Source organism: Chiloscyllium plagiosum, chromosome 20, assembly GCF_004010195.1.
Source record: "Chiloscyllium plagiosum isolate BGI_BamShark_2017 chromosome 20, ASM401019v2, whole genome shotgun sequence".
Taxonomy (NCBI): domain Eukaryota; kingdom Metazoa; phylum Chordata; class Chondrichthyes; order Orectolobiformes; family Hemiscylliidae; genus Chiloscyllium; species Chiloscyllium plagiosum.
In genome coordinates this window covers 45,374,316-45,402,255 of record NC_057729.1, presented here as the reverse complement: position 1 = coordinate 45,402,255, position 27,940 = coordinate 45,374,316, and the positions used below count along the sequence as shown (strand labels likewise).

Sequence of the window (27,940 nt, the reverse complement as noted above, 5' to 3'; positions counted from 1 at the left end):
AGGGAGAGAGAGTTGGAGCGGGCAGTGTGAGGGAGAGAGAGTGGGAGCGGGCAGTGTGAGGGAGAGAGAGTTGGAGCGGGCAGTGTGATGGAGAGAGAGTGGGGACAGGACCGTGTCGAGGTAGGAGGAGATGAGTTCGGTTGGGCAGGAGCAGGCTGAGACGATGGGTCGTCCGGGGCAGTCAGGTTTGTGGATTTTGGGCAGGAGGTAGAAACGGGCGGTGCAGGGTTGTGGGACTATGAGGTTGGAGGCGGTGGATGGGAGGTCCCCTGAGGTGATGAGGTTATGGATGGTCTGGGAGATGATGGTTTGGTGGTGGGGGGTGGGGTCATGGTCAAGGGGACGGTAGGAGGAGGTATCTGCGAGCTGGCCTGGACTTCTCTCGGCCTTGTCCCACAGTGAGGCTCAAATTTTGACAAAAATCAATCTGAAACTGAGTAGTGACCAGATTGGCCCTTGGTAAATAGACACATCAGTCAACTGCTCTCTTCTTTCCAAGTTTCATTGAAAAGCACCATGTCGTCTATGTACTCGACATTATTACATAGCCCTTCAGTGGTTTTGTTAGTTGATGACTGGATAGTTTGTTCAATTTTTAAAGTTTCAAATAGCATAACTATGAGTTGAAGTTATCAATTTTGGTGAACCATGCATATCAAATTCTTTCAATACAATCCTCCAATCATGACATATGATTCAAGTCCATTTTTATTACCGACTTTGTAATAATCAAGACAGAAACTTTATGTCCCATCCAGTTCCAATATCATGCTAGGTAGGCTTCAGCTACTTGGTTCAGTTATGTTGTTGCCCATTACAAACCTGATCTGGTCTTTCAATTGGAGCCAATTTCTCTGGATTAAGTCTAAAAGATTCTGGTTTTATGAGATACACTACCCGTACATTAACATCAGGAACAACCAAAGATGTTTATGTGTCATATTCACACAAATGAAACTAGAATTCTCCAAAAATTCTTGTGATACACTTCTCATTTTCTAGAAGGTAAAATATTATTCTTAACTTTTAAGCACCTCCATATTATCTAATAGGAGGATCAATTTCTGAATTTTCAATTTAATTATTTCTCTAATTATTCTGATATTTTTGTTTTGCTTCCCATTTCTTGTACTGCTCTAAATACTTGCCGACTGACTACTGTCCACATCACTATCTTTTTAGCATGTCAACATATCACATTGCCGAATTCTTCCACCTGTCCTGACTACTCACAACACAATTTACATAATTTCTTTTTGATTTGGTAAGGTCCAGTGAACCTCACCTTTAATGAAATCACTGCAATCACTGTTTCTTGCAAATAAATTCAGACTTGCCTTTTCATTGCTCTAATTTTCACTGTTGGTTGAGTACTCTTCCAATGCTTCTCAGTCATCACTCATGTTTTGATTAAATTCTGTCTGAAAAACCTAAACATTGGCTGGAAGTCTGGTCTGAGCTTTTGCTTTCCAATTTTTCTTTAAATCAGTTTAAGTACTCCCCTTAACTCCTGTTCATTTATCAGTTCAAAATAAGTTAATACTGTGATCTCACGAGAGGACCACACCAAAAAGTAACAAGGACCAGTGGTTGCCATCTCTTTTATGCGCAAGATTACTTTTTGAATTGAAGTGCAACATCGAGTGCAGGATCTGGTGCTGTATAAATCTAAAGCCAAGTATACAAAATCATTTATTTTCTATTCTACTCACCAATTCTCAGTGCAACATCTGTAACTGCAAATTACCTGCCAGTGCCTTGAAATCTGGGTTGTAGTTTGAAACTGTTAGTTTCAGTGCAAATGGGTTTCTAAGAGGTGGTGCAATACTTGGACTTAATTTTCGTTTTGGACAATGCTGTCTCACAAGAGGTTTCCAGAGTCAAAGCAAGCTTTCGTGTCAAAAAGTATAGAACAGTACAAAGTGGGTACTTATTTCACTTTATATTGCTGTCTTTTGATCTGACTTCTATCATTTTGCATACTAAGGTTCTCCATATCAAACTTCCAGTGAAACTTGGTAGGCAACCCACTAATGTCTACTTGAAGGAATGGAAGAGACACAAAAATGGTGATTGTTTCCCATCACAACTGATTCCTGGAATTGTCTGTTGAATTGTTTGCCAGCTTCCACAGGTGTACACGGAAGGTTTCTGGTTGGAACCATTTTTTGTCTTTCATTTCTTCCCCCACCCCTTCCGTGTTTTCTCTAGATTTGCGAAGTGTTGTAATAAAAGGACCGCAGACTCAATTTTAACTTGAATGCATTCACATCACTGATCATATTCGCAAAGTCTCTTTTCACTGTTCAATTTGTTCAGACTTTACCATTATATTCGTAAGACACCTGATGTCAAGCAACCATGCATTGTTTGAAAGCTCACTGCACACTTTATTCCTTGATTCAAGGACGGTTTCAGACATCCTATCAAAAATCATTTGCAGGACCTTACCTCGACTTAACCAGCTTATATTCAGTTATGAGGATTTGCTCACTCAGACACAGGAGCAGAAATTAAGCCATTCAGCACATTGAAACTGCTCCGCCATTCAATCATGGCTGACAAGTTTCTCAAGCCCAGTCTCCTGCTTTCTCCCAGTAACCCTGGATCCTTTTGATACTCAAGAACCTATATTAGTCTTAAATACATTCAATGACTTGGCCTCCACAGCCTTCTGTGGCAATGAATTTCACAGATTCACCACTCTGCCTGGAGGTTCTCATCACCATTCTAAAAAGGTCTTCTCTTTACTCTAAGGCTGTGCCCTTATGTCGTCATCTGTCCTACTAATAGAAACAACTTGCCAACAACTACTCTATCAAGGCCATTCAGTATTCTGTATGATTCAATTATATCCCCCAAAGTCCCACCCCCCCCCCCAATCCTTCTAAATTCCATCAAGTATAAACCCAGAGTCTTCGAACATTCCTCATACGCTAAGCTTTTCATTCCTGGAACCATTTTTGTGAATCTTCTCTGAGCATTTTTCCTACGATATGGGACACAAAACTGCACATAATGCACTAAATGTGGTCTAACCAGAGCCTGATAGAGCCTCAGAAGTACATTCCTGCTTTTATATTAAGTCCTCTCAAAATAAATGCCACCATTGTATTTGCCTAACTACTGACTCAACCTGCAACTGTATCTTAAGTGTATCCTGGACTAGAACTCCCAAGTCTCTTTACACTTCAGACTTCTGAGTTTCCTCCCCATTTAGAACATAGTCCATGCCTCTATTCTTTCTACCAAAGACCAAGACCTCACACTTTCCCATGTTGTACTCTATCTGCCACTTCTTTGCCCCCTCTCCTAACCTGTCCAAATCTTTCTGCAGCCTCCCCATCTCCTCAATACTACCTGCCCCTCTACCTATCTTTATATCATCTGCAAACGAGGCCAGAATGCCCGCAGTTCCTTCATCTAAATTGTTAATGTATTAAGTGAAAAGTTGTGGCGCCAACACTGCCTTGCAGAACACCACTTGTCACTGGTTGCCATCCCAAGGACCCTTTTATCACCACTCGCTGCTTTCTGCCAGACAGCCAAGCTTCTATCCATTCTAGCACCTTGCCTCTCACACCACGTGCCCTTGTCTTACGTCAGTAAACTTGTGTATGGTACCTTGTCAACAGCCTTCTTGAAACATCCATTGGCTCTCCTTGGTCTAACCTGCTCATTACTGCCTCAAAGAATTCTAGCATAATCGCCAGGCATGACCTCCCCTAGATGAAACCATGCTGATTTTACCCAATTTTACCATGCACTTGCAAGTATTCAGAACTGTCATCCTTCATAATGGCTTCAAGGATCTTATGCACAATCAAGAGTAGGATATTCGGTCTGTAATTTTCCCCTCTTTTGCCTTACTCCCTTTTTAAACAAGGGAGTCACATTAGCAATTTTCCAGATTCTTGAGATTCCTGAAAGGTAACTAATGTCTCCATTATCTCTTCAGCTATCTCCCTCAGAACTCTGAGGTGAAGTCCATCCAGTCCACATGATTTATCCATCTTCAGGCCAGTTTTTTTTTTGCACCTAATCCTTAGTGATGGCCACCATTCTCCGCTCTGCCCCCTCAGTCTCAAACTTTTGGAATATTACTCCTGTCTTCTGCTGTGAAAACGGACGCAAAATAATGCAGTTCTTCAGCCATTTCCGTGTTCCCCACTTCTATCTCTTTAGAGTCATTTTCTAGTGGCCCAATGTTCACTTTTGCCCATTATATATCTAAAGAAACTCAATTTTCCTTTATACTACTGGCTAGTTTACCCTCATATTTAATCTTCTCCCTCCTTATTTATTTTTGTTGCCTTCTGTTGGTCTTTGTAAGCTTCCCACTGCCCTTCGCCATAATATACACTTGCTCTTTTTCTTTTATACCATCCATGGTTGCCTCATCCTCCCTGTACCATGCTTCTTTTTCCTCTGGATGAGTCTTTGCTGTGTCTTCTGAATTACTTCCAGAAACTCTTGCTATTGCTGTTCCACTGTCTATCTTGCTTGGCTCCCCTTCCAGTCAATTCTACCCAGCTCCTCCCTTGTGCCTCTGCAGTTGCCTTTATTCAGTGGTATTACCTCTGATTGCATCTTCTCTCTCTCAAATTAGGCAGTAAATTTAATCATACTATGATCACTGTTTCTTAAGGGTTCCTTCACCTTAAGCTCCCTTATCAAGTTTACCTCATTGCACAACACTAAACCCAGTATTGCCTATTCTCTAATGGGCTCCATCACAAGCTGCACCAAAAGGCCATTTGATAGACATTCTACAAATTCCCGCAGCACGCAGTGGTTAGCACTGCTGCCTCACAGCGCCAGAGACCCGGGTTCAATTCCCGCCTCAGGCGACTGACTGTGTGGAGTTTGCACATTCTCCCAGTGTCTGCGTGGGTTTCCTCCAGGTGCTCTGGTTTCCTCCCACAGTCCAAAAATGTGCAGGTTAGGTGAATTAGCCATGCTAAATTGCCCGTAGTGTTAGGTGAAGGGGTAAATGTAGGGGAATGGGTCTGGGTGGGTTGCAGGTCGGTGTGGACTTGTAGGGCCGAAGGGCCTGTTTCCACACTAAGTAATCTAATCTAACTAGGGGCAGGAGTAGGTTATCCAGCCCTTTGAGCCTGCTCCACCACTCAATAGGATCATGGCTAATCTTTTCGTGGACTCGGCTCCACTTATCCGCGTTTTCACCATATCCCTTCATTCCTTAGTTTTTTTTGAAAAACTATCTACCTTAGCTTTAAAAGCAATTACTGAAGTGGTGTCAACTACTTCCCTGGACAAGGAATTCCACAGATTAACAGTCCTCTGGGTGAGGAAGTTCCTTCTCAGTTCAGTTCTAAACCTGCTTCCTCTGATCTTGAGGCTATGCCCTCTTGTCCTAGTCTCATCTACCAGTGGAAACATCCTATCTATTTTATCGATTCCCTTCATAATTCTTCTCAATTCCAATGAATATAATCACAACCTACTCAGCCTCTCCTCATAAGCCAACCCCATAACTCTAGAATCAACCCAGTGAACTTCCTCTGCAGCTCCTCCAGTGCCAGTACCTTAAGTGAGGACACTAAATCCGCACACAGTACTCTAGGTGTGGCCTCACCAGCACCTTGTACAGCTGTAACATTACCCTTCTGCTGTTAAACTCACCCCTTTAGCAATGAAGGACAAAATTCAATTTGCCTTCAGAATTACTTGCTATACCTGCAGACCAACCTTCTGCGATTCATGCACAAGGACATCCAGGTCCCTCTGTTAACCAGCATGCTGCTATTTTTTACCATTCAATTAATCTATTTTGTTGTTACTCCTATCAAAATGTATGACTTCACATCTACTAACATTGTATTCCACCTACCACACCTTTGCCCACTTACTCAATGTATCAATGTTCCACTGCAAAGTATCACAGTCTTCTGCACACATTGCTCTACACTCACCTTAGTGTCATCAGCAAATTTTGACACCGTACTCGTGGCCCCTAATTCCAAATCATCTATGTAAATTTTAATTAATTGTGGTCATAACACTAATCCCTGAGGCACACCACTCGACATTGATTGCCAGCCAGAATAGCACTCATTATCCCCATCACTTTGCTTCCTGTCAGTTAACCAATTCTCTATTCACGCTAATATTCTACCCCTTACACCATGCATCGTTATCTTCTGCAGCAGCCTCATATGCGGCACCTTTTCTTGCAATCCACTACCAACCTGATTTACCCAGTCCACCTGCATACTGGGTCCCTCATGATCACGGTAACTTTGCCTTTCCCACACATCTCATCTATTTCCTGGAATATCTTGCGCCCCTGCTCCTGACTACTGTTCGAAGGCCTGTACATAACTCCAACTATGGGTTTTTTCCACCTTTTGTGGTTCCTCAATTCAACCCACAGATTCTACGCCATCTGACCCTACTTCGTTTCTTACTATTGATTTAGTTTAATTTCTTACTAATAAGGCAACATCACCCCTTCTGCTCACCTGCTTATCTTTTTGGATAGGATATACATCCTTGAATATTCAGCTCCCAATCCTGATCCCCTTGCAGCTATGTCTCAGTAATGCCCACCATGCCATACCTGCCAATTTTGATCTACGCCACAAGCTCATTAACCTTATTGCTACAACACCCTCAGTCCTGTATTAACCGTCTCTCCTCTTCTTATGATTCATTTGTCCAGTGTGCTTGAAGTTTGATTGCTAACCCTTTCCATACACCCTGTTCTATTTGTGTGTCTGTGCTGGAGATTTTAATAACCTCTCCTGAGTTCCACACTCTTAACTCCTCCTTTAATTCAGGTTTTCTAATTTCCCCTATTTTTTCTTCACCTTGCAGTTCATGCTACTGCTGGTCACACTAATGTAAACATCTGGATCCACATCTTTGGAAAATCCAGAACGCTGTTGGCTATTTTCAAGTGTGGAGCAACAGGTCACTTCTATGGTCATGATTTGTTTCCAAGTATCTGGTTCATTTGCATTGCTCAGATATCACATGTTCAGCATGGCAGCTTTTCCTGTAATTTTTTTTCATTCTGCATGAACCTATTAGACAAGGGAGGGAATAAACTGGACATATATAGAGACCAGACATAGCAGCAAGATTAGATGAGCTGAATAGCCTCAGATTCTTGTACCGTAGTAAACTGGTTTCACTCATCAGTTCCTAGTTGTTTGCAATGTCACCACAATTAGCTTAGCATGCAATGATAGCTTATCTGATCCAAATCGAAATATGATGCAACAAGCTGGCAAAAACTTTTGAAGGCAAGCACTTTGCTCTAACTGTGGGCCTTCTGGAAGCAGAAGTACAGATTCTTCAGTACAAGTTCTTAGGAAAAAAAAGTTACAAAATAAATAAAAAGCCCAGCATGCAGATTGTAGGAATAAATTAGAAAATAGAGAAACAAAGAAGTGTGGAATAACGGTCCTTCCAACCCAGTCCTGGCAGTGAGATTCAAGTCCATGCTGGCCTTGACTCCAGATCACGGGACTTCATAAAGGTTAGGTGAATTGGCCATGCTAAATTGCCCGTAGTGTTAGTTATGGGGTAAATGTAGGGGTGTGGGTGGGTTGCGCTTCGGCGGGGCAGTGTGGACTTGTTGGGCCGAAGGGCCTGTTTCCACACTGTAAGTAATCTAATCTAATCTATTTCTGGTACCAGTTTTGAAAACCCATTGAACAGCTTCTCAGAGAAGATTGGCACTGAGTTAAAGTGATCAGAGAACTGGTGCAGACATGATAGGTTTAATCAGCTAAGTATTATCATCCATCTGCATCACAAACATTCCATGATTTTGAAATCTCTGCTGTGAAACTGAGTTTTTTTTCCAAAAATAATCACTTAACCTAGTGGCCACTGCACCAGTGTTGTTGGCATTTCATGCAACGAATGGTCCCAGCAGAGACTAAGGGCAATCGGTCAGTCCTGTCAGTGCAATTCCACTATCATTTGCAGTCTTTGTGACCCAGTGTGTCATGGTGATCTTTCATCGTGGCGTGGACTTCTGGTCTTGAGGTGATTCTAGCGCTGTCTCCTGAGCTCGAGAACCTTTATGAAGTCCAGACTGCTAAAATTGACATGCGCTCTTATTAAAGAGACAAAATTGGTGGAGCTTTAACCTGAGGGCCATCACACCTCAGACAATGCGAGAGGTTGAGAAGCAACCTCAGCCGGTGCTGGAACTGAACCCACATTGTGAGCTTCATTCTGCATTGCAAACCAGCCATCCAACCAATTAAGAAAACCATGGAATCGGATTATGTGTTAGTTTCTAACCATCTATAAAGGCGTGCAGTCTTTTGCTAGCACTGTGGATGCAGAGTACAACGTTTCAAAGGGATTCAGTGCACAATGTCATGTGCTGCAGTTGTTTATCAAATTTGTATCATTAAGTATCTGGTCCAGGATACAGATGGACAGAGCTTAAGTAGCATGAAGGATGCCATCAGCATAATGAACTAGGAAGAGTATAATTGGGAAGTCATCTGTATATATTTTGAGCCCTGTCTGCCTGGCCAAGTTCAGGAGCAAGTCAGCATGCCACTGTTTAGAGGCAGTGATGTCCAGTAGCAGCTTTCCTGCCTTTAGCTTCTTTTGGGAGTTAGTTTGATACAGTGACTTGATTACATGTTGCATCCCCTATGAAAATAGGCCTGTTCAACTCCTTCTTTCATATTAAAACATTCTTAAAATACTGCCTTTTCTTCCAAACTCTCAAACTTATTCTGATGAAGAGTGACCAGACTTGAAACATTAACACTTGCTGCCCCACATGTGCTACCAGATCTGAGTTTCATTGTAATTCCTCTTTTAGTCTCAAGCTTATTAACTGACCTGTCAATCAAATAAACACATTGCTGTCTATAGCAACCTGACCTGTAAGTGAACATGACATGAAATTTAACAGGGATGAGGACCTGGGAGTTAGGTTGGAAGCTAAACGGCAGGACAAGCAGAGTAGTAATCTTGGCATTGCCAACAGTGCCACGTGCTAGTGAAACAGAAACAGAGAGTGACTGCAGCTGAACACATGGCTCGAGAACTGGTGTAGAAGGGAAAGCTTCAGATATGTCTATCATGGGATACCTTCTGTACAAGGAGGACAGGATGCACCTGAACTGGAGGGGTACCAATATCCTGGACGGGAGGTTTGCTCGAACTCTTCAGGAGGGCTAAACCTCGTTTGGCAGGAGGATGAGAACGAGAGCTATGGATCAGAGGTGTGATAACTGATGAACATGCTAATTCAGCTTGCAGAGAGTCTATGAGGAAGGATAGACAGTTGATAGAGCAAAGTTGCAGTCAGTGTGATGGGTTGAAGTGTGTATTTTAATGCAACAAGTATCAGGAATAAGGGTGACGAACTTAGAGCCTGGATCAGTACTTGGAACTACAATGTTATGGCCATTATAGAGACATTGGAGATCACCCGGACAGGAATGGCTGTTGGATGTTCTGGGGTTTAGGTGTTTCAAAAGGAATAGGAAGGAAGGTAAGAGGTGGGAGAGTGGCATTGCTAATCAAGGATATTATCGCAGTTGCAGACAGGGGAGATTGTCGAGGAGGATTTGTCTACCGAGTCATTATGGGTGGAAGTTAGAAACAGGAAAAGGTTTCTGTAGAACTCCCAATAGCAACAGAGACATGGAGGAGCAGATAGGACATTTTGGAAAGGTGCGGAAGTAACAGAGGGGTGTTGGCATGGGTGACTTTAACTTCCCTAATATTGTTTGGAACCTTCTTTGTTCAAATGGTTTGGATGGAGTAGTTTTTGTCAGATGTGTCCAGGAAGGGTTTCTGACTCAATATGTAGATAGGCTGACTAGAAGGGAAGCCATATTGGATTTGGTGCTTGGCAGCAAACTATGCCAGGTGTCGGATCTCTCGGTGAGAGAGCATTTCAGTAATAGTGATCACAACTCCCTGACTTGACCATACTCCTGAAGAGGGATAGGAGCAGATGGTATGGGAAACTATTTAATTGGGGGAGGGGAATTAGAATGCTTTCAGACAGGAACTGTGCAGCATAAATTGTAACAGATATTCACAGGGAAATGCATGACAGAAATATGGAGGTTGTTTAGGGAGCATTTACTGTGAGTGCTGGATAGGTTTGCCCCACTGAGACAAGGAAGGGATGGTGGGGTGAAGGAACGTTGGATGACAAAAGAAGTGGAACATCTAGTCAAGAGGAAGGAGGAAGCAAGGATCAGACAGGGCTCTAAAGGATTACAAGATAGCCAGAAAGGAACGGAAGAATGGACTTAGAGGCAGAAGGGAGCAAGAAAAAGTCTCTGATTAAGGAAAAGCCTAAGACATTATGCTTTTCCTTAAGGATGAGGAAGAGGATGATCAGAGTGAGGGTAGGGCTGATCAGAGATAGTAGAGGGAATTTGTGGTTGGGGTTGGAGGTCCTTAATGAATACTTTGCTTCAGTATTCACTACTGAGACCTTGTTGTTTGTGGGACAGTGCGAAACGAGCTAATATGCTCCAACAGGTTGGATGTTAAGGAGAAAGATGTGCTGGAAATTTGAAAAACACAGGATAGATATGTTCCCTGGGACAGACAGGATATATCCAAGGTTACTGCAAGAAACGAGGGAAGAGATTGCTGGACCTTTAGTGATGATCTGTGTCCTCACTAGGCAAAAGTGAAGACAGAGTCTAGATCAGAGTGGTGCTGGAAAAGCACAGCAGGTCAGGCAGCATCCAAGGAATCAGGGATATAGACAGGGTGGAGAGATATGGATAGATGTGAAGGGAGATTGGCAGGTAGGACAGGTCATGAGGACAGTGCTGACCTTCTCCCCACCCCCACTATTTATCTCTCCACCCTGGAGGCTTCCTGCCTTTATTCCTGATGAAGGGCCTTTGCCCATAACATCGATTTTCCTGCTCCTTCGATGCTGCCTGACCTGCTGTGCTTTTCCAGCACCACTCTGATCTCGACTTTGTGTCCTCACTGTCCACTGAAGTAGTACCAGATAAATTGAAGGGTGAAAAACATTTTTCCCTTGTTCGAGGGAGCAATTAGGGACAACCCTGGGAATTACAGAGTAGTCAGTCTTACGTTGGTGGTCGGCAAATTATGGATTCTATGAGACAGAATTAATGATCTCTAATCAAGCCATGCTTTTCCAAATAGTTAGCATGGTTTTGCTGGGAGAAAGTCATGCCTCAAAAGCCTTGTTGAATTGAGGATGTGACAAAACACTTTGATGAAGGTAGAGTAATGGATGTGGTATTCATGGATGTCGGCAAGGCAATTGATAAGGTTTCCCACGGTAGGCTCATTCAGAAAGGAAGGGGACATGGGATACAAGGAAATTAACTGTCTGGATACAGAATTGGCTGGCCCATAGAAGACAGGTGTTGGTAGTAGATGGAAAGTATTCAGCCTGGAGCTCGGTGACCTGTGGTGTTTTTTGACATTTTTATGAATGGCTTGAATGAATAAGTGGAAGGGTGGGGTTAGTAAGTTTGCTAATGACACAAAGATTGGTGGAGTTGTGGATAGTGTGGAGGGCTGTTGTAGGTTGGGGGAAGAACAGAGGGAATTTGGGGTCCATGCCTATAGATCCCTCAAAGTTGCAACCCAAGTTGATACGGTTGTTTAGAAGGCATATGGTGTGTTGGCTTTCATTAGCAGGGGGATGGAGTTCAAGAGCCACGAGGTTATGCTGCAGCTCTACATAGCCTTGGTTAGACCACATTTGGAATATTGTGTTCAGTTCTGGTCGCCTCATTCTTGGAAGGTTGTGGAAACTTTAGAGAGGGTGCAGAGGCGATTTAGCAGGATGTTGCCTGGACTGGAGGGCATGTCTTATGAAGAATGGTTGAGGGAGCTAGGGCTTTTCTCATTGGAGCGAAGGAGGATGAGGGGTGACTTGATAGAGATGTACAGCATGTCAAAAGGCATAGATAGTGGATAGGCAGAGACTTTTTTCTCCAGAGTGGAAATATCTATTACGAGGGGGCATAATTTTAAGGTGATTGGAGGTAGGTTCTTTACACAATGAGTGGAGTATGCCTGGAATGCACTGCCAGCAGTGGTGGTAGAGTCAGATACATTAGGGACATTTAAACGACTCTTCGATAGGCACACAAATGACGGCATAATGAACAAAACTGACGAGACATCCTTACCAAAGTGTTGTGGACACAGATTTGCTCAAAGTACTCCAAGTGGGTCTAACCATAGCAAGGGGACTTAGTGTCAATATGTCTGGAGCCCCGACATTTTTAAACTAGCATGACAGTGTCTGTGGACTGATAATGGGAAATGTGCACTAGGAGGTTTTTCATTCATACATTGTCAACATTGAAGTGCATTTGCCTTGTTTTCAGTTTAGAGGATTCAGGATTTTTTTGGCTTTGATACGTCGGGGTAGAGGAGGAGAAGATATAGCTCAAACTTTTCATTTCAGATCACAAGTCAGTCTGGCTGGAGTTAGATGTTAAAATACGATTTCACCATTTTTAATTGTTAGAAGTTCAGTTTGAAAGTTCCAGACTATAAGTGTTTGGTTAAAATCCTGAAGGGGCTATTTCAAAACTCAGTTTTGTGCATAGACCCCAGAGCAGAAATTGAAAGAAACGGTTCAATTAAACATATAGATGCGATAGAGAAAGATTTTTTTTGATTAGAGTACAATAAAGTGCTGGTTTTGGGATGTATAGGATTGTATTGTTACTGCATTTTTAAATCTTTAAAATTGCAATATATGCAAATAGGTGGTTTATTTTATTCTCTCTTCTTTTGCAGAAAGAAGTTTCACTGTTAATGTACAGCATTTGTATCAGTAAAACTTATTGAACAAAGTTACCATCAAGTCAGATGTTAACTCCAAAATAAATATTCAATGGCTATCTCTTACCTACGTTGGTGTATGTAACATTGTATTGTACGGTGATGAACATGATGGCAAACTTGGCTGTGATCTGCAAACAAAGACAAACAGCTTAGACCTCAAATTACTTCACATGTGAAACAAAATGAAACATAATTGCCCAATGAAATGGAAAAGTACACAATGTTTTTTTTCTTTGGGGCACCAAGTAGAAATTGACAACAATATTTAATTGCTAAAGCGATTAAGTTCATAAATGTTTTCAACATGCTAATATCCTGACACTATAATTTCCACTTGATAAAATGTCCACAGGAGTGGCCAATTTGATATTTATTCAGTGTGCACTGGAACCAAAACAAGTTAGGCAAAAGGAGGGGGGAATTGAAAAATCTGCTAAACGAAAAATTGAAGTAAATTCAGTGGCTATGGAGATAGTTAGGAAGTGAAGAGGAGGATGTTAAGAGTAATTGCACACAAGAGTTTGCAAAACAGATACCAAATCCGGGAGGAGAGTTGATGGCAAATCATGTTTTGGAATAAAGGGTACTTCTGTACTTTTCAATTACAATAGGAAAACTTAAGGTATTTGATTCGGTTTTTTCATGCTTCATGTTATAAGACTGTTGTAAGATCATTGGTTACATTTCTTTCTTTGATTTAGACAAAATGTTCCTCATAATCTTTGCACTGAATATTTATCAATTATCATGGATCATGCACTTGTCACGTAAAAGGAACCAAAAAATGGACACATCAAGGATACTTCCTCGAATAATTGAGTCTGAAGAGTGATTCACTGCCAGTGCATGTACAACTTGGCGAACACGAGTCAAATGTGTCACAGATTACAAGACAATTTGGTTTTCTTCTTGGTACAAATGTTGAAGGAGGAGAGACAGTCAAGTGCAAGTATTTATGGGTATTTTTTGTTTAAGAATAAAAATGCAAGTTGTTTGGAAATATATATCGTTCGATCAATGAATTGCTATAGGTGCAGTATATAGATTTTAAAGTATATTAAGTAGGAATAGTTTAGTCACTACACTTAAGCATTAGATTGATGAACTTCAAACATTGGCAAATCAGTATGTTGATATATCGCACATATATAATACAAATTGGAAAGAAGAAAGACTTTTTAAACCATGTGTTTCAGAAATGGAAAAAACAGGAAGAAAAGTTCACTAAGCAGAATTGATCATTGATCAAGATCATGGCTGATCCTCTATTTTAAATGGCACAATCTCTCTCCCCAAATCCCCTTGGCACGTCAAGTCACTATAAATATATTTTTTCTTAAATATATTCAACTTGTGGTAGAGAATTCCACAAGGTTACCAAGCTCTGAATAAAGAAGTTTCTTCTTATTTCAGTTGGAACAGCCTTCACCACAAATTCTGAGACTGTGACCTCTTGTTCTGATGCAGACAAACCGTCATATCTGCATACAGTTTGCCCAGCTGTTAGATTTTCCTAATCTCAACACAACCCTCTTTCATTCTTGAAAACTGCAATGATTACAGATACAGTTGACTCAATCGCTCAGATGACAAACATGCCATCCCAGAAACAATCCCAGTCAAACTTCGCTAGATTCCTTCTTTGACAAGTATAAATGTTCTTCAGTACAGAGACCAACATTGCACTCTCTATTCCAGGTGCAGTCTCACCAAGGCCCTGTACAACTGTAGCACGATTTTCTTGCTCACGTAATTAAGTCTTCTTGAATTGAAGATCAACACCATCCCCTTTGTGAACTGTTTCCTGCACCTGAAGATTTGCATTTCATGACCAGATTACTGGACACCAGAGTTCCTTTGAACATCAGTATTTTCCAATCACCATAAAAAAGATAGTCTGCTATTCTGTTTTTGCACTTAAGTAGAGAACGCCATGCTTATCCTTTTTATACTTTATCAGCCATGTACTCGTCCACTGCTTCAGCTTGTCTAAATGACTTCGAAGCCTCTGTAGATCCTTCTTACCTCTTGGAATTCCACCTTGTTTTGTGTGGGTAGCAAACTTGGAAATATTGCATTTGATTTCCTCATCCAATTCATTAAAATATATTGTGACTAACTAGTGCTTCAAGCACAGACCACTGTAGTGTATTTGCCACTGCCTTCCAACCAAAAAGGTTCAGATTCATTCTAACCCTGTTCCCTATCTGCTAAATACTTCTCCTTCCATATCAATATATTGCCACCAATCACACGTGCTTTGGGTTTGAACTCACCTCTTACGTAGGACTAAATCAAAAGCTTCTCAAAACTTAGCTTATTTATTACACTAGCCATATCCTCAAAAAACTCCACCAGACCCATCAAATACAATCGCATAAATCCACGTTGACTTTGCTACTTTGAAAGTGCTCGTCATCACTTTTTTAAATTATAATTGGCACCAGCGTTTTCAAAATATTGATGTAAGCTCACAAGTCTCTGAGTCCAGATTGACATTTTGGGCACAAGCCCTTGAGCTGCCTTCTTGAACCACTCCAGTCCACCTGTGTTGGGTTGACTTAGAAATGCCATTAGGGACAGAATTCCAGGAATTTGACCCAGTGACAGTGAAGGAACAGTGACAAATTTCCAAGTCAAAATAGTGAGTGGCTTGGAATGGAACTTGGTGGTGGCATTGTTCTCATTTATCTGCAGCCCCATCCTTCTAAATTGAAATGGTCATTGGTTTGGAAGGTGCTGTCTGAGGATCTTGGGTGAATTTCTGCCATGTACCTTGTAGATACTACACACTGTTGCTGAGCGTCAGTGATGGAGGGAGTTGAAGTTTGTGGATGTAGTGCTAATCAAGTGCGCTTGGTATCAAACTTGAGTGTTGTTGGAGCGGCACCCATCTAGGCAAGTGTGGAGTATTCCGTTGCACTCCTGATTTGTGCCTTGCAGATGATGGACAAGCTTAGCAACTCTGGAGTTAGAAGGCAAGTTACTCGTCACAGTATATCTAACCTCTGACCTGCTCTTTTAGTCACTGTATCTATGTGGTGAGTCCAGCTGAGTTTCTGGGGCTGGTGAGTTGTAATCCCCAGGAAGTCGATAGTAGAGAATTCAGTGATTGTAAAGTTACTCAATGTAAAGGCGCAGAAATTAGATTGTCTCTTCCTGACAATTGCGTGGCATGAATATTGCTTACTACCTGTCAGCCCAAGTTTGGATATTGTCAGATCTTGTTGCATTTGAACGTGGAATGCTTCAGCATCTGAGTTGTTGTTGATGGTGTTGAGCATTATTGATGACACCTTCCATTACATTCTGTCATCAGTAAAGTAGACTGATGGGACGGCAATTGGTCAGGTTTGCTTTGTCCTCCTTTTAATATACAGGACATAGCTGAGCAATTATCTACATTGTCAGGTAGTTACCAACATTGCAACTGTACCAGAATAGCTTGGCTAGGACAGCGGAAAGTTCTGGAACATACATCTTCAGTACGACTGTGGGAACACTGTCAGGGCCTGTAGACTTTGCAATATCAGTGTCTCCACAGTCCTTAGTGACCACTCCATCCCCTCCAAGTCGAGTAGAAATGAGCCAGTTATCCATACTCTCCTTCAGTAAAGTCTAACCTGAAAACAAAACCCAGTCAATCCTTCGGCGTCACACCACAGAGAAATTTGAATTCTTGGAAACAGCAGTTAAATACTGAACAAAACTGACGAGACTTCAATCCTTGCGGAGATGCTTCAGATGGAGGATACCAGCACATCAGAGTATAAAGTGCAGCAGCTGCAAGCTAGGTAAACACCGCATTCTTCGCTGCTTCTGCTCCTGCACTGCTGTCAAATGTAACAAAGACAACTGCCTTCACCTACCGTTTTGGTTACCTCTTAAAAATATTTCAAATTTGAGAGACACGATTTCCCATGCACAAAGTCATGCTGACTACCCCAAATAACCCTTGCCTTTTCAAATGATTGTAAGATACAGTACCTAAACATTCCCTCCAACAAACTGACATCAGTAGTGGGTAGTCTCACCGGTCTGTAGCTCCTTGGCTGTTCCTTGCAGCCTCTTAAATAATGGCACATTAGCCAACCTCCAGTTGTCCAGGCCCTCACCTGTGGCGGTCAATGATACAAATATCACTCCTTGGGGCCCAACAATCTCTTCCCTAGCTTCCCACATGTCCTGGAATAACTTGATCAGGTCCCGCAGATTTATCTACCTTTATGCATTTTAAGACTTCCAGCTACTCCTCTTCTGTAATGTTGACGCTTTTCAAGGCATTACAATGCATTTCCCAGAGACCCCTAGCATCCATGCCTTTCTCCATGGTAAATACTGACGAGACATATTCATTTAGGATCTCACCCATCTCCTCTGACTCCACAGACAAATGACCCTGCTCTTTAAAGGCCCTATTCTCTCCAGTTATTTTTTTGCCCTTAACACACTTACAGAATCTCTCTCTGATCTCCTTCACTTTATTTGTCAAAGCCATCTCACGTCCCCTTTTTGCCCTCCTGATTTCTCTCAAGTGTACTCCTACACCCACTATACCCCTCAAACAATTCACTTCATCCCAGATGTCTATACCTGACAAATATCCCGTTTACGTTGAACAGAGCCTCAATCTCTCTCGTCATCCCATGTCCTTTATTTCTGCCAGCTTGCCCTTCATGTTAACAGGAACATACTGGCGCTGAATTCTCGTTATTTTGCTTTTGAAAGCCTCCTACTTGCCAGACATCCCCTTACCTGCAAATAGCCTCCCTCAATCAATTTTTTAAAGGTCCTATCTAATAACATCAAAATTGACCTTGCATCAATTTAGAACTTCAAGTTGTGGCTCAGACCTGTCGTCTTTTCCCACAACTATTTTAAACTAATGTAATTATGGTCATTAGTCCTAAAGTGTTCCGCACTAACATCTCAGTCACTTGCCCTGCCTTACTTCAAGACAAATTTGAGTTTGAAACCTTCTCATCTACAAGTTCATTGAGAAAATTTTCCTGAACACACTTAAGCTCCTCCACTCCCAAGCCCTTAACACTATGGCTGTTCCAGTCTCTGCCAAGAAAGCTAAAATCCCCTAATGCAACCCTATTATTCTTACAGCTATCCGCAATCTCCCCATATAGTTGCTCCCCTAGTTCCTGTTATTGAGGGGTCATATAGTATAATCCCAAAGTGATGACCCTTTATTTCTCAGTTCCATCCAACTTTACTGGACAATCCATCCAGAATATCCTAAAGTGTCATCTATTCTTCCTATAGCCTTATTTGTCAGACCTCTTGTATTGAAATGAATGCACTTCAGTACATCAGTCTTCCCTCATTCACTGCCTGGTCTATTTAACTTGTTCTCGAACTTCTGCACTAGCCTCAACTTCTCTTTTGTCTCACTACTGCTTACGTTCCCACCTTCTGGTTTAAATACTCCAGAGTGGCTCTAGTCATTCTCCACTGCGAGGATATTGGTTTCCCCCCCCCCTTGTTCAGGTCTAATCCATTCCTCTTGTACACATCACTTCTGCCTCAGAAGGGACACCAATGATCTGAAAATTCGAATCCTGCCCCAACTCCTCAGCCATGCACTCATCTGCTGCTCTGCTCTCCAATTCCTGCTGTCACTGGGAGTAATCCAGACATTAACACTCGAAGTCCTGTTTTTAAGGCTGACAAAGCATTAGGAGTGGATAAGATGTACCCAAGGAAATGGAAGTAAATGGGAGGGGACGCTGGTCTTCCCTACAGTTGAACAAGGTACCAGAAGACAAAAATTGTAAACAGTGCATCCTTATTCAAGGAAACTTTTCGGGATAAACCCAGCAATTATAGATTAGTCAGTTTGATTTCAATGTGGGGAAGGTTCGAGAAAAAAAATTCACAAAAGAATTGATAGCCACATCCTTACTCAATGGAATGTTTCTCTTATGTGTAATTCAAAAATAGCCCCTTAAACCTTATTATGAAGATGTTCAACATTCAATAAATATTAAATTATTTTTCAGGAGACCCAAGCTGTTTAATAAAAGTAACATAGTTATAAACCCACTTTAGACTACTGGGAAGGCGACAGCCTTGTGGCATTATCACAGGACTGTTAATTTGGCGACCCAGCTAATGTTTTGGTGACTCAGGTGCAAATCCTGCTGAAGTAGATGGTGAAATTTGAATTAAATTTAATTTGAATTAAATTTTTAAAGATTTGGATATTAAGAGTCTAATGATTACTATGAATCAATTCGGAGAAAGTGACAACTGCAGATGCTGGAGATCAAAATCAAGTAGTGTGGTGCTGGAAAAGGATAGCCGGTCAGACAGCATCAGAGGAGGAGAGTCGATACTTCATCAGGAGTGTTTCATCATTCCTGAAGAGCTTATGCTTGAAACGTTGATTGACCTGCTCCTTGGATGCTGCCTGACCAGCTGTGCTTTTCCAGCACCACATGTTTAGACCATGAAGCCACTGCTTATTGCCAGAAAAACCCATCTTGTTCACTAACCTCTAGAGATGGAAACTGGACCTACATGACTCCAGACCCTTAGCAATGTGATTGACGCTTAACTGCCCTATGGGCAATTACGAGTGGGCGACAAATGCTGGCCTAGCCAGCGACAATCCCATCCTATGAATGAAGTTTTTTAAAAAAAAACTAACATTTCTCCCGACCCCCAAGGGTTTTTACAATGACTAATACTTTTAGAAAAGTGAAATGAAAGGCTACTGTCAAAGAAACTCAGTAAATCTGGCAGCACTATGAACAGAGAAACAAACCTGCATATACAGAAAACCGACAAACACTGACCAAATATACTTAACTACACCAGCAACCATCCCACCACACACAAACGAACACTATTCCAACGAGCCACCACACACTGCAGCACAGACAAACTTCGGAAAACAGAGAACCACCTATACAACGTATTCAAGAAGAACAGATACTCAAAAAATACAGTGCGCAGATTCCTCAAGAACAAACCACGACAAGCAGACCAAACACAGCCAGAAACCCTAACCCATACATCAAAGAAGTTTCAGAAATGACAGCCAGACTACTAAGACCCCTCGGAATCCTAGTAGCACACAAATCCACCAACACTCTCAAACAAAAACTAACAAACTTAAAAGACCCAGTACAACCCATGGACAAAACCAACGTCATCTACAAAATTCCATGCAAGGACTGCCACAAACACTACGTAAAACAAGCAGGAAGAAGGTTAGCCACCAGGATACACGGACACCAGCTAGCCACAAAAAGACACAACCCTCTCTCCCTTGTAGCCCTACACACGGATGAAAAAAAAAACACCATTTCGACTGGGACAACACATCTATCCTGGGACACGCTAAGCAAAGACATGCCAGAGAATTCCTAGAGGCCTGGCACTCCAACCACAACGCCATAAACAAACACATCGATCTAGATGCCATCTATTAACCCCTCAGAAAACGAACAGGAAGTGACATCACCACAAACCCCAGGAACCCCATCCAGGAGAAAGATATAAATAGAAAGCAGGAGACAACAGCTTCGCTTCACTTGGAGGTCGCCACTGATGATGTTACCTAGCCAGGTAATGAAACGTCTGGATATCAAACCTGCAGCTCAGCGAGCAAACCTACACCCTAGTGAAATAGAGTTTATGTTTTGAATCCAATATGAATCTTCCTCAAAACTGAAATCCAGAAACATACTGGATTCAGAATATTAATGCTTTGACTTTCCATAGTTGCTGCATGCATGTAGAGCTTTTTCAGGACACTCAAATCTCCAGTACCCACATGACTTGTCAAATGGCAAGACTAGAAGTTCTCATTAGCTCAATTCATTGGACCTTTCGGGTGGTTTCAACAGTATATACCCACTGCACAGTGCAGACAACACTTGATTTCAGTGCAGTTCTACATGCAGTCTGAAGGTTACTACCAGTTTCAGTGAAGTAACAGCAGCAAGTTCTGAAAGTTATACCATCATTACCACCATAACCCAAGGCAGAACAGGAGAAGATTATGCAACACCTCAAGCCTATTTTGCTACTCCATTGATCTACAACATACAAATCTTCAACTCACAAAAGGATTCACAGAACTCTCAACTAACCAAGAATGTGTAACACTCCAGAAGGAAATCCCATATTTCTACAGTGTGTGCATGGAAAACAAGCTTCTTAATCTCCTTTCTAAATTGCCTAGCTCTGGAATCTCCATTCCAGATTTGCATACCAGAAGCAGCAACCTTTCTATATGCACCCAAATCAAACATTTGTCATTTTAAACACCTCAATCAGAACCATCCTCAATTAGACAATGAAGTAAATGCCAACACTATACAGCTCTAATACAACTCCTGAAAACCCTAGCATTATTCTGGAAAAATCAGGCTCTGCTTCACGAAAAGCCAAAATCTCTTGCCCAGTGCTGTTCCAAAGCTGTATAACTGAAACATATAACTTCCAGCACCTGATCAAGTTGGCCAAAACTACAACAGCCTTTTTCATTGTTTTTTTTTATACCTGCCATACTTCTTTGTATCATGAGATACACATACTTTTAAACTACAATCGGTCAGAACAGAGCAAACACAAACTTATATAGTGGGGAGTTGCGACTGAAGAAAGGCAAAGATTCCAAATACAGATTCAGACATTTAAACAGGATAACATTTTACCTCAGCAACAAGACAATTACCCATGTCTCCTGAAAGTACTTTTGATCCTTATTCATTAAAATTCATGCCACAGGTACTATTCTATTAATTATTTATAATGGTAAAGGAACCAAATGGAACGAATCACAGCTGTGGTGACTATGTCCTTTACAACAAGAGAACAAAATACGAATGCAAATGAAAACGTGCAGTCTCCACTAAAAGCTAACCTACAGTATCTTGTGGCGATTTTTGTTCGAAGCGAGCCCTGTTGAAAGCATTCAACTACAACAATAATGACAACAGCAACATCATAATGATTCATGCCAGCCTAAAAACAAAGCGTGGTTACCAGGAGACAAGCACCTTCACTCCACAGGATAAAGATAGTGTAGCACTTTAACAAAGTCTTCAGTCTATTAAAAGTAAAGCCACCAAATACAAAAGGTTACACTTGTTACTATTCTTACACTTGTGCATTGAAGCTTTTTAAACTGATAAAAGGTGAATAGTACATGTGACCTTCAGATTGCAAGAACATGTGAAAAGGACTAACTTTAGATCATTCTAGGCAAGAACTTTCCTAAGCTTATATTATATAAGTTCAAGATATTGTACATTGACATGAATTTGACCCAACACAACAATTTATGTTCCTCAAAGTTAATGGGCATTGCAAACCATAACACTTCATCTTAAAATGATGAAATAACCATTCTCCCTAAATTCCTGATGTAGGGCTTTTGCCCGAAATGTCGATTTTCCTGCTCTTTAGACGCTACCTGACCTGCTGTGCTTTTCCAACACCACTCTGATCTAAACTCCATTCTCCTAAATATCAGCTCCTTCCACTGAGGAGGACTATAAATCAAGCAGGGCAAAATTCTATGCTGCTGCTTCAATTACTACATCCAAGGCTGGAGGAGTGATTAAATTCTTTCCTCTTCACTCCTGAAGGTTGGTTTGAAAATGTTAAAAAAATGCGATTTTTTGTGGAGAAAAATCAGAGTTAACATTTCCAAACTTCTGAAGAAGGGTCACTCAACCAGAAATGTTAAATCTGATTTCTGTCGACAGATGCTACCAGAGCTGCTGAGTTTTTCCAGAAATTTCAGTTAGTGTTCCTTTAGTGATCACCAAGTGCAGTGGTGTTGTGACCTTAGAAGCTGGTTGCTCTTCTGCAGAAATGAACAGGCAGACAAACTTTTAAACTGCAATCAGACAGGGGGGGGGGTGGAGCTGACGAGGGAGTCGCAGAGGGAGTGGTCTCTCCGGAATGCTCCAAACAGACCCCACCACCAGGGATATATTTCCCTCCCAACACCTATCAGCGTTCCGGAGAGACCACTCCCTCCACGACTCCCTCGTCAGCTCCACACCCCCCACCAACCCAACCTCCACTCCCAGCACCTTCCCCTGCAACCGGAAGAAGTGCAAAACCTGCGCCCACACCTCCCCCCTCACCTCCCTCCAAGGCCCCAATGGATCCTTCCATATCTGTCGCAAATTCATCTGCACCTCCACACACATCATTTACTGTATCCGCTGCACCTCATGTGGCCTCCTCCACATTGGGGAGACAGGCCGCCTACTTGCGGAACGTTTCAGGCAACACCTCTGGGACACCCGCACCAACCAACCCAACCCAACTGCCCCGTGACTGAACACTAACTCCCCCTCCACCAAGGACATGCAGGTCCTTGGCCTCCTCCATCGCCAGACCCTGACCACACGCCGCCTGGAGAAAGAGCGCCTCATCTTCCACCGAGGAACCCTCCAACCACACGGGATGAATGTAGATTTCTCCAGCTTCCTCATTTCCCCTGTTCCCACCTTATCTCAGTCCCAACCCTCTGATTCAGCACCGCCCTCTTGACCTGCAATCTTCTTCCCGACCTCTCCGGCCTATCAACCTCACCCTCACCTCTTTCCACCTATCGTATTCTCAGCGCCTCTCCCTCAAATTCCCTCCCCCCTACCTTTTATCTCAGCACGCTTGGCACACAAGTCCTTCTTCAGGAATGAGGCTGATGCCCAAAACATCGATTCTCCTGCTCCTCGATGCTGCCTGGCCTGCTATGTTTTTCCAGCACCACATTTTTCAACATCTGCTTGGACAGCCTTGTATCGGTCGTGCAGATAACACGCCCAGCTTAGGAGATCAAGGATGGTCAATGCCTCAATGCTGGGGATATTGGCCTGGTCGAGGACACTGGTGTTGCTGCATCTTTCTTCCCAGTGGACTTGCAGGATCTTGTGTAGGCAGCATTGGTGGTACTGCTCCAGTGCCTCGAGGTGTCTGCTGTAGACTGTCCAAATCTCACAGCCATACTGCAGGGCAGGAACTGAGATAGCAAAGGGTTAATTTGCGCTACTGGCCTGCAGGAAATTGGATGTCCTGAGGCTAGGGTGGGATGTCTCTGTCTTAGAGGTAGAATGTAAAGAATTTACATTCCCTTCCCTTGCCAGAGTCATTTGCATGACCACTTCCTGGTTATTCAGAGTAAAGGAATTACATTATCATCCCCTATTCAGAAATCAATAAGAACACTGCAGTTGGAATTTTGACTACTATCGGCAGTTTAAAAAATGATTCGACAGATTTGGCCATTAAGGGATGATTTACATTACACTGTTACTGGGGATGATCAGGTCACTGCATTTAATTTTGAATGTTGGCGTGTGACTGTGGGGGGAATGGCTGGGGACCATCTTGTGGGCATTATTGGCTGTGATGTAAAGATTTTGTATAAAGGAAGGATGGTCTCCTTTGTTTAGAGAGATCCCTTGACACAGCACACTTTGCAATGCTTGCGAAGCTAAAGGGTTTCTCCAGCAAGCATGTACTGTACGGTGCTTAATAAAATTTTGCTTGTTCAGTGGTTGGTGTATTGCAGTTGCACCAAGTTTGTAAGAATTGCAGGAAAAGAAAAGAACAGAGCCACTTCAGCTCTGTAAACCACAATCTTTTTGTGTCGGATCAGATGTGGTTACCCTCAAAATACCATTTCCTCAGTTGGCCAGAAGGTTATGTGAGGACATTGGAGTCAGTGCTGGATTTCTTCATCAGTAGCTTTTTTGGCCAACATGACACTCTCGATGTACTGGACGTTTTCAATGTTCTCTAAGACCTCCCTGTTCTCTAATGCCACTTTCAAAGCAATGTACTAGCTCCTTTAAAAAGTGTGGTTTCCTTTCAAACAAAGTCCCAGGTATTCAGTCAGTTAACGAAATGGAAGGTTAACATACTGGACGTTTTCAATGTTCTCTAAGACCTCCCTGTTCTCTAATGCCACTTTCAAAGCAATGTACTAGCTCCTTTAAAAAGTGTGGTTTCCTTTCAAACAAAGTCCCAGGTATTCAGTCAGTTAACGAAATGGAAGGTTAACAGCCAATGTTATAACGTCTTGACACAATTAAGTATGGATTCCATGCATGATATTTAATCTAACATAACTGCATGAGATCCCTTGTACACTTGGAAGTCATGTAACCTCGGTTTATGAAAAATCTAAATTGTTCTTGATGTCACTTAGTCTTCAAACAATTCAGGTTGCAGGACACCTTTTCAATCATGGATCCCAATATTAATCATACTACGGGTACAATAAAATTAGCTGCACATTTATATTTCTGAATATACTTTGAAATAACTTGCATGAAATTTTATCAGCGCTATCCACTATAATTAACATCAATCTGAAAAAAGGTTTGCCTTCCATTTAGCTCAAAACTAACACTGTAGGTTCAGCAACATACCAAGTGCATAGTTCACCAGACACCACCTTGCTCTTCCTGGAGTGGTTTCTGTTAAGAATAGTACCTCCATAGGGTTTTACAAGAAACACCACCCAACTACTCAGTAGTAAAGCTGCTGAGTGTTTCAGCATTTTGCTCCTCTCCCTTCACTATTTCTCAGTCTGCCCATGTTGCAATACCACTGACATGTTACCTGGTGCACATCATTTATGTCATTGCGACACTGTCAATATGGGGGATAGTCAACAATGCACACTAATCCTCTCCAAAACAGTCAATGGTCCTGATCATATATTATTTTGGAGATCCCTACAAAGTCACAACAGGATCCCAGCTATCTGCGGACCCCAGTTTGAGAATCAGTGAACCATAAAACCAGAAATAGCAAATTTCCGTCATTAGACCAAAATCAAGCTGACACTGGAGACAAAGTTTCTCATCAGCATTCAAAGGCCAAGAATTGATGCTATTATCACTGATCAAAATAGCATCTTAAATCGGCCAAACTTTATTGGCTTCCTTAACTTCAATACTCATTTTTGTCTAAAAATAAGATATGTCCTTAATTCTACTGGATTTTGAAAACTTGTTCTGATAAAGTAACTAACCAATAAGCAGAATTAAGTGTACCATAAACAAAAAAAAAGGCATAATTATTTTCTGATCTCCATTTCTGTTAACCTTCCATTTCGTTAACTGACTGAATACCTGGGACTTTGTTTGAAAGGAAACCACACTTTGTAAAGGAGCTAGTACATTGCTTTGAAAGTGGCATTAGAGAACAGGGAGGTCTTAGAGAACATTGAAAACGTCCAGTACATCGAGAGTGTCATGTTGGCCAAAAAAGCTACTGATGAAGAAATCCAGCACTGACTCCAATGTCCTCACATAACCTTCTGGCCAACTGAGGAAATGGTATTTTGAGGGTAACCACATCTGATCCGACACAAAAAGATTGTGGTTTACAGAGCTGAAGTGGCTCTGTTCTTTTCTTTTCCTGCAATTCTTACAAACTTGGTGCAACTGCAATACACCAACCACTGAACAAGCAAAATTTTATTAAGCACCGTACAGTACATGCTTGCTGGAGAAACCCTTTAGCTTCGCAAGCATTGCAAAGTGTGCTGTGTCAAGGGATCTCTCTAAACAAAGGAGACCATCCTTCCTTTATACAAAATCTTTACATCACAGCCAATAATGCCCACAAGATGGTCCCCAGCCATTCCCCCCACAGTCACACGCCAACATTCAAAATTAAATGCAGTGACCTGATCATCCCCAGTAACAGTGTAATGTAAATCATCCCTTAATGGCCAAATCTGTCGAATCATTTTTTAAACTGCCGATAGTAGTCAAAATTCCAACTGCAGTGTTCTTATTGATTTCTGAATAGGGGATGATAATGTAATTCCTTTACTCTGAATAACCAGGAAGTGGTCATGCAAATGACTCTGGCAAGGGAAGGGAATGTAAATTCTTTACATTCTACCTCTAAGACAGAGACATCCCACCCTAGCCTCAGGACATCCAATTTCCTGCAGGCCAGTAGCGCAAATTAACCCTTTGCTATCTCAGTTCCTGCCCTGCAGTATGGCTGTGAGATTTGGACAGTCTACAGCAGACACCTCGAGGCACTGGAGCAGTACCACCAATGCTGCCTACACAAGATCCTGCAAGTCCACTGGGAAGAAAGATGCAGCAACACCAGTGTCCTCGACCAGGCCAATATCCCCAGCATTGAGGCATTGACCATCCTTGATCTCCTAAGCTGGGCGTGTTATCTGCACGACCGATACAAGGCTGTCCAAGCAGATGTTGAAAAATGTGGTGCTGGAAAAACATAGCAGGCCAGGCAGCATCGAGGAGCAGGAGAATCGATGTTTTGGGCATCAGCCTCATTCCTGAAGAAGGACTTGTGTGCCAAGCGTGCTGAGATAAAAGGTAGGGGGGAGGGAATTTGAGGGAGAGGCGCTGAGAATACGATAGGTGGAAAGAGGTGAGGGTGAGGTTGATAGGCCGGAGAGGTCGGGAAGAAGATTGCAGGTCAAGAGGGCGGTGCTGAATCAGAGGGTTGGGACTGAGATAAGGTGGGAACAGGGGAAATGAGGAAGCTGGAGAAATCTACATTCATCCCGTGTGGTTGGAGGGTTCCTCGGTGGAAGATGAGGCGCTCTTTCTCCAGGCGGCGTGTGGTCAGGGTCTGGCGATGGAGGAGGCCAAGGACCTGCATGTCCTTGGTGGAGGGGGAGTTAGTGTTCAGTCACGGGGCAGTTGGGTTGGGTTGGTTGGTGCGGGTGTCCCAGAGGTGTTGCCTGAAACGTTCCGCAAGTAGGCGGCCTGTCTCCCCAATGTGGAGGAGGCCACATGAGGTGCAGCGGATACAGTAAATGATGTGTGTGGAGGTGCAGATGAATTTGCGACAGATATGGAAGGATCCATTGGGGCCTTGGAGGGAGGTGAGGGGGGAGGTGTGGGCGCAGGTTTTGCACTTCTTCCGGTTGCAGGGGAAGGTGCTGGGAGTGGAGGTTGGGTTGGTGGGGGGTGTGGAGCTGACGAGGGAGTCGTGGAGGGAGTGGTCTCTCCGGAACGCTGATAGGTGTTGGGAGGGAAATATATCCCTGGTGGTGGGGTCTGTTTGGAGCATTCAGGAGAGACCACTCCCTCTGCGACTCCCTCGTCAGCTCCACCCCCCCCCCTGTCTG

The 27,940-nt window shown here is 42.5% G+C and overlaps 1 protein-coding gene across 4 annotated transcripts in view; it reads right to left on the bottom strand.

Annotated features, from left to right (window-relative positions):
* LOC122560232 (translocating chain-associated membrane protein 1-like 1) overlaps window positions 1-27,940 on the bottom strand; it is a 103,340-nt gene that overhangs the window by 50,702 nt on the left and 24,698 nt on the right. For all 4 annotated transcript variants that reach the window (XR_006314705.1, XR_006314706.1, XM_043710705.1 and 1 more), the window contains exon 2: window positions 12,887-12,950. Coding sequence is in view for 2 of the 4 variants with exons in the window: in XM_043710705.1 (XP_043566640.1) it covers window positions 12,887-12,950 (64 nt within the window). In the remaining 2 variants the exon portion in view is untranslated. The remainder of the gene's footprint in view (window positions 1-12,886; window positions 12,951-27,940) is intronic.